At 35.8% G+C, this 12,122-nt stretch overlaps 1 protein-coding gene across 2 annotated transcripts in view; it reads left to right on the forward strand.

The window, feature by feature from the left end:
- The window catches only part of CYP97A3 (cytochrome P450, family 97, subfamily A, polypeptide 3), a 100,229-nt gene that overhangs the window by 37,144 nt on the left and 50,963 nt on the right, over nt 1–12,122 (forward strand). The window contains exons 3-9 of one of the 2 annotated variants that reach the window (XM_089826203.1): nt 1,653–1,881; nt 3,203–3,274; nt 3,367–3,477; nt 3,683–3,874; nt 3,975–4,136; nt 4,401–4,496; nt 4,614–4,715. In XM_089826203.1, the coding sequence (XP_089682329.1) occupies nt 1,653–1,881; nt 3,203–3,274; nt 3,367–3,477; nt 3,683–3,874; nt 3,975–4,136; nt 4,401–4,496; nt 4,614–4,715 (964 nt within the window). Of the gene's footprint in view, nt 1–1,652; nt 1,882–3,202; nt 3,275–3,366; nt 3,478–3,682; nt 3,875–3,974; nt 4,137–4,400; nt 4,497–4,598; nt 4,716–12,122 lie in introns of both variants that reach the window. The other variant, XM_089826195.1, reaches the window with a different exon arrangement.

A 12,122-nucleotide genomic window follows, 5' to 3' on the forward strand; every position in this document is an offset into this window, starting at 1 on the left:
CGCCCTGCGGCAAGAAGAAAGAGCTTAAATAAGGAGCAACTATTGGCCAAGATGAACAATGGTCACCCACGATGGCTCGGTTATACCAAGATTTGAGGTGGTAAGAAACATTGCAAGACTTTTAAATTCAAAATATCAAAAGAAACTTGATAACCCAATGCCATAAGGGGGCAGATACAAAACAAGTGGTCGCTCCAAACAAAATAATTAAATGACCAAATTTTTTAAGTCAAGAGAATATTAAAAAAAATAAAGGTGGCATCATACACCTAACCCCTGCCTTAGTATAATATGTCATTCCCATTTGTTCATGATTGCCTATGTATATGTAAATGATGAAATTTGCATATATATGTGTGTGTGTGTATACATACGTACATATTCCATAGCCACCCAAGTATGAGTATAGACATGATATTACTATACTGTGGCATGATAGCTTATAAGGTACACAAAAAACAATACACAATGAAGGTAATATTCTTACTTAAGTTCTTTATAATGTTTTTCATTTGTTTACCTGAATAGCTCATAGTAATCCTTGTACTTTCTTGCTTGCCTAGCCGTTCTAGTCCTTGGTCCCAGTGGTTAGGTTCATACCTGATGGCCTAACGGTGGATTTGGGTGTCCCCTTCCTAACTCTCATTTTGGCAATACTTCCCCTCGTTGTCATGCTCCTACAAAATGGAAATGGTTCCAGGTAATAACGTATTTCCAACAAATTGAAATAAAAGAGATATCACGTAATCATTCTAATTTTCTAAGATATTCATTTTCCAAATCCATCTTTAACAGCTAGCTAACATGCCACATGACACATTAACTAATAACCGAATTTCCTCTTCATAAGAATCAAAATATCTTAACAACTTATCAATAAATCAATTTCACATGAACTATAACTCTCAACAATTTTACCAATTAACTAACTACACGAGTTTTTCCAATGGCTAGAATATCATTTAAGGTAGCAAAATATGGGATGTAACTGTATTCTTGTCAAGTTGGGCTTTGTGTCAAAGTTTCCTCCTTGTTTGCAATCAAGTTCATTGGGGAAGGTGCAAATTACTTGTTTTTGCTACCTCCCAAGGTTTATTGGTTGTTAATATTGATAAAGGTTTCTAAAGGGAGTATCTGAGTTTCTCCTACGATTGTCCATCCCACCTCTTGCACTGCTGGACATTCCCCCTATGAACGGTAGTAGATATCTATTGTACACCACAATGTAGTGATGTAGTTGGTTCTTCTGGTCTACATGTTGCTACTTCCATATGACATTACTGGTCAGCTCATTTATTCCATGGAGGGTCCTTCCTCAACATGACTGTTTGCCTATAGCTAAGATGATTCAGCTATTAGCTCTTTTACATTCACTTCTTTGTTAGGTTTACTTCTTTTTAATGCTTGGTGGCTAATTACTATTTTCATAATTTGATGTGCTTAGTACTTCTTTATCAAAACTGAAAGTACTTTTCAAGCCCATTAAATTTCTTTTGGTTGTCTATAGACATTGATATTCTTTATTTCTTTCTATCTATGAGCTTCTTGCAAAAGATTGATATCTCAGTAAGCTAACTAATTAAAACATGAGACAATCTTTGTTTTATTGCAACATATTTGGAATTTGATATTATGTTGTTTGATATTTATAGGTTAAATCTGAGGAAGTTACGGAGTTTTCTGTCCCGCTTTGGTGGTGCTGGCCGGGCATTTGCCAAATCCATTGCTTTTGCAGAGAGGAAATGGAGGATTGAAAAATCTTACCAAATGCCAGAGGCAACTGGCAATATTAGAGCAGTGGTTGGAGAACCATTCTTTGTTCCATTATATAACCTCTTTCTTGCTTATGGTGGAGTATTCAGGCTAAAGTTTGGTCCCAAGGTAAATTTATCATTGAAAGCATATAGACCACAGCCATTTTGACACAATATAATGGCAGATAATGTTTTATAATTTTTTTAGACATTACAGTGAGATTTACATATTATTCCATTCTTTGTGTTTGTGTGCCCTTCATATGCAACGCCAACTACTGCATATGGTATGCAATTGTGTAATCTGTATTAGGTGCTCGACAGATTTTTACTTTTCCTCCTAGTCCAAACAAGGAAAACAGAGACATTCGATTGAGCTCAAGGTCAATTCATGAAGATAAAATTCTGTGCATACCAGGTCCCTAATCCTCTGAAAACAGACATCTGAAAGCCTCACTTAACCATCAAAGGTTACCCTACACACCCACTCTATGCGAATGACTTACAGAACTACGGATATCTAGATAAGGCTACCCCTGGTGGATGCTTGATATGTCCATTAGCAATATTTTGGAACATGTTATGACTCTATACACATTATAGCATTGGGAAGTAGCAGTCCTCAAAGATGTATTTGGTGCCTTCCTTTTCCACATTTTGCACAAAGTCTATTAATCAAGCATATTTTTGCTAGTCTATCTTTGCTGGTCAGCTTCTGGTACTGAACCAAGTGGCCAAATACGTTGTGTTTGAAAGAGCAGTGGCTAAATCCAAATTATACCAAGCTAGCAGGTTTCTGAATCTTAATGTTTCCACATCAAGTCTGGTCAAATTGAGTTTTGATTTGATCCATTTCCGCATGCCTAACTATCCTAATTAGGCGATCACTCTACTATCCAGCTATCTGATCTATCCAAACTGGCTTATTTCTATGTCCGAGTGCTTTGAATTTCATTTTCATCTGGATCATTAAAAAATTCTATATGCAACTAAGCTTCGTGCATTTTTTATTAATAGGAATAGCATCCTAGAAATCTTTCTTCAGCTATGTCAGTCATCTCTATCGTTTTCAGACCACATCTTGCTGTCAAATCAAACTCTTTATGCATAACTCGTTGTTCAATACAGGGACAGATTCCAAGTACTGGTTGATATTTTAAACCACCATTTTTCAGCCCCTGATTGCAATATTTTGGCAGGTCCTGAAAGTTTCTCTTGACACATATTGCAATAATGAATGAATCTGTTCAATATGATCCGCCACAGATGGCATTTTCTGGTGTTCACTTATTTTAGAGGCTGTTGTAAACTATAAAGTATTCAAAAGATTAAGGCTTTGTAATAGTTAGAGTTTGTGCATACTATCATTTATAGTTTAATGCACATATTATCCATTGTAGTGGAGATTCACGTGTGCACTTTGATCTGACCTCTAGTCATTTTTGTAGTCATTTGTGATTGTTTCAGATCCAATGGTAGCAAAACATATTCTGAAAGATAATTCAAAATCTTATTCCAAGGTAACTATATATATTGCTGCATCTCAGACTATGTCTTCACGACTTATTCTTTGTTGGATTTGGACTCAATGAATCAGTCTTTGTAAATGCAGGGTATTCTGGCAGAAATTTTAGAATTTGTTATGGGCAAGGGTTTAATTCCAGCTGATGGGGAGGTATGGCGTGTTCGAAGAAGAGCTATTGTGCCAGCCTTGCACCGGAAGGTTAGATATCCTATGTGCTCAGTAAAATTGTTGCATATACAAAAATCTATTGAGAACTTTGTTTCTTTGTTCATCTTGCTACTCTTGTTTTTTGTTTGATTTGCTGCTTGTGTTTTTTCTACATTGGTAGCTTAAGACGGGGTTATGTAGGAGGTGTAGATGTTGCTTGCATTAGCAAATTGTGACTTGTTTTTCTGTTTTATAGTATGTTGAGGCAATGCTAGAGCTTTTTGGACGAGCAGCAGACAACCTTTGCAAGAAACTGGATGCTGCATCTAATGATGGTGAAGATGTGGAAATGGAGTCTTTATTTTCTCGATTCACATTAGATGTTATTGGGAAAGCAGTATTCAACTATGAATTTGATTCGTTATCAAATGATACAGGCATTGTTGAGGTACATTTCAAATAAATTGCCAGCACCGTTGTTTTTAGGGAGATTTTATGACTGATTCTCAAAGGTCATGACTAACTTATAATGGAATGCTTTCTTCCAGGCAGTTTATGATGTTTTACGAGAAGCTGAAGCTCGCAGTACTGCCCTTATTCCATACTGGAACATTCCAATAGTGAAAGATTTATTTCCAAGGCAAAGGAAGGTCTCGGCTTCTCTTAAATTAATAAATGAAATACTAGATGATCTGATAAACATATGCAAGGTATAGTTTCTCATGTCTCATTGAAATAATATTGCATATTTTGCCTTGACTAGTTCTAGTACGATATCGACTATACAAAACAGAAATTCGCTTTATGCATGATTTTTCAAATTTTGAGAGCTTTAGATTAAGCTGAAATTCACTTTATGCATGATGTTTTTAACTATGAGAGCTTTAGATTTCATTTCACATTTGCAACTGGATAGGTGGTATCCCTGAAAATGTTACTAAACCAAGAAACATGTTATGATTCATAATATGCAGAGAATGGTTGAAGATGAAGATGTACAATTTCATGAGGAATATGTGAACGAACGAGATCCTAGCATCCTCCATTTTCTTTTGGCATCTGGTGATGATGTATTGTATAAAACTTTAGTCTTTTACAATCCCACTGCTTCCTCTAACCTGAATATTAATAAAAGATATTAGTTTTCCTTATCATCATAACAGTTTTATTAGTTCTATGATCTACAGGTTTCAAGCAAGCAACTTCGGGATGACCTAATGACAATGCTTATAGCTGGTCATGAAACCTCTGCAGCAGTATTGACATGGGCATTTTACCTTCTTGCACAGGTATTCATCCATGTTTTGCAATTATGACAGTTGTTACAACTTTCATTAAGTTCAGCTTCTATATTCTATTTATTGAACACAATCTTGCTCCCAAAGTTTCCTTGAATCTTTTTGTTTACCTAAACTTTTGGTGCCTGAAAGAACAGATTAATGTTATCTTTGTTGGTGTGTTGCAAAGGGAGAAATCTATCTTCATGCTATGAGATTCCTAATTGAAAAGTAGGTTCTGGTTTTAGAGTTGGGTTTCAAGAGGAAATGGAACAAACTGTTTTTGATATAAGTAGATCTTAATTGCAATAACAGTTTATCCCATATGTTCATGTGAAAATGATCCTTAATATATTGGAAAACTTTCAAGAATCCACCTTAGTGTTATGATGTTTCCCTTGTGAGATTATAGGGAAAACAAAGAAGTGTGGATAGCTAGTGCTATAGCTCATCCCACTTGGGTACTAGCACAATGATATTTTTAGATCTTGTAATTTTCCTAAAGAGGAGTCTCGATGGAGACTCAATGTTGGAACTAAAACATTACAGTGTGGTATCCAGATACATGATGTTATGTATAACTTTGGAAAATTAAAATCTTTATAATACAACAATGGTTGTTATGTGAGGACTTCTCCACTAACTTCAGGACATTAGTAATTAAAACTCATTAGGTGAAATACAGTTTAGGATTGTACCTAAATCATGTGTGATGATGATTGTCTAATCTGAAGCTCCAAGCAAACTGTCTTTGATATCTGGTATAAACCACCATGTATCAAAACAAAAATCGCGTTATAGAAAAATTAAAGTGAAAAAATCACACTGGCAGGCTTCACCAAATCCACCAACAAATCGTACAAGAATTTCTATAGAGATATTCAGAGGCATAAACCACCACTTGATTGGCTTGTAGAAGTCCAGTAATGGGATCTCAATCTCAATTTTCACACTCATCATGTGATGCTATATGATTTCCAATACGCATTAAGATTTTACAAGCAATACACATAAGTATTGAATATTCCTATAGAACAATTTAATAGCTTCAAATGCGATAGGGTTCTGGCTTACAGATGTGCATAAAGGGATATAGAATTCAATATCATAATATGCATAAGGGATATAAGTTTAATTTAATAATTTGATGATTTATTGGTGTCAACCATAATAAGATTTGCTTGCAGATGTTACACAATTCACACATAACAAGAACTTGTTGCTGTTTTACCCCCAAAAATCTGAATTTCTGTAGGTGGTCTTATGCCCACTCGGGTCAAAAAAATCTGGATTCCTTGTAAGGAGGACTTCTAGAGCTTTATAGCAAGTGACCTGCAATAGGGATTTGGAGCCATATTGAGGGAGATATGATGCTCCAAAGTTAACCTCCACTTCTAGTTTTTGAATATTTTAATTGTGAATTTTGGAAAAATTGTTAGATCTTGTTATACATTGTAGACTGAAGCAAATCTATAGTTTCAACATTGTAGCATTATTTTGGCATCTACAAAATGAAGATCAGGCCACTTTACACTTTTTTGGTAAGAGTTCATTGTACTTGTATAAATATAATTTACCAAAATAATTTTGGGTTGGGGTATCATTTATTGACCTAATTTAGGAGGGTCTTCCTATGGCAGTGATTGTGTTCCTTTTGATTTGTTTTATATCTTTCTTGCTTCATCATGTAGACTGCTTCAAATCCACTTCTAACTCCCTTAGACTATTTGGCATGGAAGTTTGAATAGTTTATGGGCTTGATAATGAACACAAATATAGGTTCCCAAAATCATGTAGACGGTTCCCCTTTGGAAGTTGGTTTTTTTATGTTCTTTTGTAGATCATCGCGTGTTCTTCTTAAGCTTTTTCTCTTACATCACTTTTCCACTAGAAACCTTCTCATCTTTTGCACTCCAGATATGTGAATTTAAAGACTTCAAGGTGCCCATTTCAATATGCATATCCAAATATAGAGTTCATAACTCTATATATATCCAAATTTTGGAAACGGTTTTGGGTTTGCTAATACAAAAACATATATATATATATATATATATATATATATAGAGAGAGAGAGAGAGAGAGAGAGAGAGAGAGAGAGAGAGAGAGAGAGAGAGAGAGAGAGTTATGAAGCATGAGTTAAAATTAGAATGTAGCATAGTAGTGTAAACACATTTAAACAACAAAAACACCATAAACTTGTAATCATAGTGATCATACCATCATATAGTTCAAGTAACAAGTTCAACATCAAAGATTCAAAACATTAAAAATAAATCATAGCATCAAGTTCAAGTATCATTGTTTCACATTCATTGTTCAACTAATGGAATAAAAATCTATTAATATTCTAAGTTATTCAATCTTCATCTTCTTCATATTCATCTTCTTCATCTTCTTCTTTGATGGGTAAATTCAAGACCCCTGAGGGATTCTCAGTTCCGATCCATAGCACTATTGGGGTCAAACAGGATTGTCCTCTCTCCCCTACTTTGTTCGGTTTGTATATTGATGAGCTTGAGGACTTCCTTTTGAAGTCCTCACTCCCTGGTGACAGTTATTACTTACACCAAGTTTTGATCTCCATTCTTCATTTTGCGGATGACATGGTTCTTCTTGCTTCTTCTCCAGAGAGTTTATAGAGGCTTCTTGATGGTTTGGCTTCCTTTTGTGATCAGTGATAGCTTGTGGTTAACCTGGGTAAGACTTGGGTTATGATCTTTAATTGCTTAAAGACTTCTCATCTTCACTTCTTTTTTCAGGGATAGGAGATTGAGGTCACTTCCTCTTATATGTATCTGGGGGTGAAGTTTTCTGGACCCCGCTTCAGTATGAGACCGACTATTCAGTCTAGATTTAGTAAGGGTATGGGTTCTCTTGCTATGCTTGAGAAATAGTGTTTCAGACACCACTTTTAGGATGCCTCATCCAAGTTATCCCTTTTGGACTCCCTTGTTCAGCCTACGATTCTTTATGGCTCTGTGGTTTGAGGTCCGTCTCTCCTTGGTTTTGATGGGGCCTTGATTGAACGGGTTCAAACTTTGCTCTTATGACGCATCATTAGATGCCACAGATTCACTCATAGTATCATTCTTGCTAATTTTGGTGCTCATCCCTTCACTTTGGTGGCCATATTTGATCTGATTTGGTTCCTTCATCGTTTGTGTGGTTTTGCGGATTCTGTTGGTGAACTTGATAGATACTCCTACTTGGCGTATTGTTCTTTTGTTGCTACTACGAGTTCTGACACTTGTTCTCGAGCTCATTGCTGGTTTGCACAAGCATCTTCTTTGCTGAGATCGATTGGGATTGATATTGATCGCCTCCCTCCTTACCAATTTTTGATAAAATGCCCCCGCTCATCTCCTCCCCTCATGGCAAGAGTTAAATGAGCATGTTAGACTATATATTTACAGGTAGTACATTATCACTACCTGGACTAACCCGCTTGGTGGCTTACATCCAAGGATAGCCTTCTATGCAAAGAACTTTCTGGAGATCTGTGATGGGATTATTGTTCGCCCTAGTTACCTATCTTGATAGTGGTCTCATGCCCTGCGTATCTCTCCAGGGTCCTTCAAAATTAGTTCTCACCGTCTTCTGGCTCAGACCAACCATCATATTGACAGTGGAGAGCGGATCTGTAAGCTGTGTACTTTAGCTGAGGTCGAGATGGAGACACTTGATTTTCCATTGCCCTATCTAATATGAGATCAGAGGGAGATTTTATTGTCTATTATGGGATTGTTTTTCTCTTTCAGCTTTCTTCAGTTATTGTGACCAGCGACGTCTCGCACTCTATCTTCAGGAGGCCACCTTTTGCTTCGTGATAGTACTTTACAGTCACTACTTCCTCACCGACATACATCTGCTCTACTCATTACTGCCTTTTTCACACCCTTGTCTCCTTTTCATGGTGTGAAAAGGCTGTCTAGTTTTACCTATTCTTTTGGTCATTCCAGGTCTGCCAGACCCCGTGCCGGCTTCTTACATCAGCGACACTCCTTTATGAGCTCACAGATACAGATCAGAGCTCCTATCCATTCGCAGTCGTATCCTTCTGTGTCTGATTTCTTTTTGCCAAGTAAGGACTCCTAGTCTTTGTCTTGGCCTTTCTCTGCGCCTCTCTCTCTCTCTCTCTCTCTCTCTTCTCAGTTATTGTTGTACGCTTTTCTCAGACAATGTTTGGTGCTCTTACTATTGTCAACTATCTTGTTGTAATCTTTCAGTTCCATAGACCTTTTGGCGGTCTTTCGTTGAACATTAATATTATTATCTTATCTTATCTTCTTCATCATCATCATCATCTTCATCTTCTCCAGCATTAGTTGAGTTAAGGCCAATGGGATCAACAGCAACAGTGACAATGGTATTGGCATCAAAGTCATCAAAATCATCTAGTTAAGCCAAGTAGTGGAAGCATCTAAGTCTGCATTCTCTACACCTACATCTCACTTCTCCGGTTCCCCTTCTTTGTATTCTTTTGCTCTTGTGCAAAAGAAGGCTCAAGTTGTAATGCAAAAATACCAGGTTCTTTGCTTTTTTTGATTGCAACCTATTGCGCTTCACCGAGTGGATGAAAGAATAAGTGCTCCAATTTCTTTTTGATGTTAAAATATTATTAAATTTTTCGCTGTCCATGGGGCCCAAAAAATAGGTGGGTTCAAACTTGGTTCGATTTTCCCATTTTGGTCCACTCAAGTTTGAACTTGTTTCGAACCCAATCAAACTCACAGTCAAAAAACAACACCTTGCCCAAACCAGAGTTCGAACTTGACTCAAACTTTGAACCATTGGCAACTTAGATGTTATTCAAAGTAAATTGACGAGTGGAAGCATCTTCTAGTGAAGAACCAAATCAAATTGTCATAAGCTATATCAAGAGGTTATCATCTTCTTATGTATGTAGTATGAAAGAAAAGGGAAATTTACTCATCACAATTGTGGATTTTGAGTCAAGGAAATGGATTCTTGATTCTAAAGCTTCACACCATTGGCTTCATCACAAATTATGTTTTCTTCATTTGAGCCTTGTTCTACACTATATCTAACTAGGTAAAAACTAATAGAGTATTTAATATTAATGGTCATTTAGATATATCATGTTTTAGATATTTAGATATTTAGTCTTTAAGGCAAGTTTTAGTTTTTTAGTTAGTTTCTAAATAATATGGAAATGTTCCCGTTGTCATCTTTTGGGAAAGTTTCCTTTTCATTCTTAGTTATTCTCTATATAAGGTGACGTTGTCTCCATTTTGTAATTAATCTTTTATGAACATTCATTTTCATAATATGGTATTAGAACATAGTTAGTTTTTGTGATTTTTTTAATAAAAATTCATAGCTTTTAGTTGGATTTTTTTTCCAGATATTTTTATTTGAGTGATGTCTTTTAGAGTAATTGTTTGCAAATTTTGAAGGTTTTTCTGGTGTACAAGTTTGAGGGTTTTCTTCACTTGCTTATTTTTGGTGTTTTTTTGTTGAAAGCAACCCATGCAGCTAGGGTTTTGAATTTTTTAAAAAAAATTTAAAAAAATTCTATGGAGTTGTAGACTGGTTTTGAGCATTGTTTTTGAGATTTTCGGATGATGTCATTTTTTCTTAGACCCACAAGGTTTTTTTGGGTTTTGTACAATTTCTCAGTCAAAATTGTAAGGTTTTTTGTGGGAATGTGCAAGCTTGGCCTAGGGCTTGTAATTTTCTTCTAAAGTCATTCTAAAAAATTGGGGATTTTGTGCTTTTCACATCCCGTTGTTTTGTAGGTTTCTATGATGGTAAGTGTTTTTTGTATATGTGTTATGGTGCAACAGGATTCTGATTTAATTAGAGTTTGAAGTTTTTTGTATAACAATTAGGTGTTTACAGGTTTGCAAAAGGTGTTTTACTATTTTCCCCCCAAAATGAGTTTTGTACTTCGTGCACATTTGTCTTGGGATTTGTGTTAGCTCTTCACTAAAGGATTTTTACTATTTTTTGATAGAAATTAGAATTTTGTAAAGCTCGTGTTTGCCTTATTTTTTGTGCATAGGAAAACAAGGGGGATGACATCATTGACCATCATGGTGGAAGGAAGTTTGTTCAACAATAGGAATTACAATACCTAGAAGTAGTGAATGCTTTCAATTTTTTAGTACTAGTGCTTGGACCAGCTTATTTTGGGTAACTCTACTTGTCCTACAACAATGAGAAAAGACCAGGACAAGTTTGATGAATGTAACCGAGAAGTGGTTATGTTGCTGTAAGTTATCTATCACCGATGAGATGCTACTAGAAGTGCCAATTTGACAAGTTTCCAATAGAGACTTGGGCACACCTAAAATTCTCCATGAAACATCGAATAAAAGTCGATCTTTCTTTTTGAAGAATATGTTGTTTTCCCTTGTAATGGATGAGAAGATGTCTTTGCAAGAGCATCTAATGAAGATTAAGGATATTCATGATCAACTAGACGTTATTGGTCACGAGATGGAAGCAAAGGAGTTGGTAGTGATTACACTAATGAGTCTATCATGATCCAGTGAACACTTTGTAAAATGCTCAACATTACCTCAACTGATATTGACTTGAAATTTAATGAGTTTTGCAATAAGCTATTGCAACAAGATAGGTGGAGTATAACAAACGAATTTTCATAACAAAATAAAAAAAGAACTAATATTTGGTTTCTCATAGAAATGAAAGAGTTTTCTTCAACCAACTTTTAAAAAAAAGCATCTTAAATCCTTTTCAAGAGACATTAACTAATTTAACTACTAATTATTAACTGAAGTAACTGAAATAACGATTAACTGAAGTAACTGAAATAACGATTATCTGAAGTAATTGAAATAACTATTAACTATCTTCCCTTGCATAAAGTAAAGAAAAACATGAGCAGTTACAAGAGGATTACAAATGCATATCAAGAATGGAAAGAAGAAACATACAAGTAACTAGCGAGTCTTGAACTAGTTGTGCAAGCCTCGGCTTTCGGTAAGAGGAGAAGCATTGACTTAGGCTTAACCTCTCAACCTCGGATCATATTCATCCCCACACAATCTATTGAATAGGAAGGCCCTCCCTACCCCGGGATCAAGCTTGGGATACTTCTAGTCCAATCACGCATTTCCGGTGTTTAGAATGTCCGCATAGTTATGGACGGACATGTATGAATAACTGGCACTACTGACATCAAGTGATCATAAATGGCAAACATGCCTTTAACGACCTTGGCCAAGGTTTCCGGATGCGTTCAATTACTCGATCACCACCAATCGACTTGACAACAGGAGAACAATAAGTATGAACATGCATGACCTATTAAATGATTTTTCTTTTAAAAATAATATAGAGTTGTTATGCCATGACTGATTTTTATTTCCATTTTGCAGATTTCTATCTCACCTCTTCACCTCTTCCTTGGCTATACAGCCAGGTGAG

This window comes from Cupressus sempervirens, chromosome 1, assembly GCF_028749045.1.
Source record: "Cupressus sempervirens isolate cs-2001-9-10 chromosome 1, ASM2874904v1, whole genome shotgun sequence".
Classification (NCBI taxonomy): domain Eukaryota; kingdom Viridiplantae; phylum Streptophyta; class Pinopsida; order Cupressales; family Cupressaceae; genus Cupressus; species Cupressus sempervirens.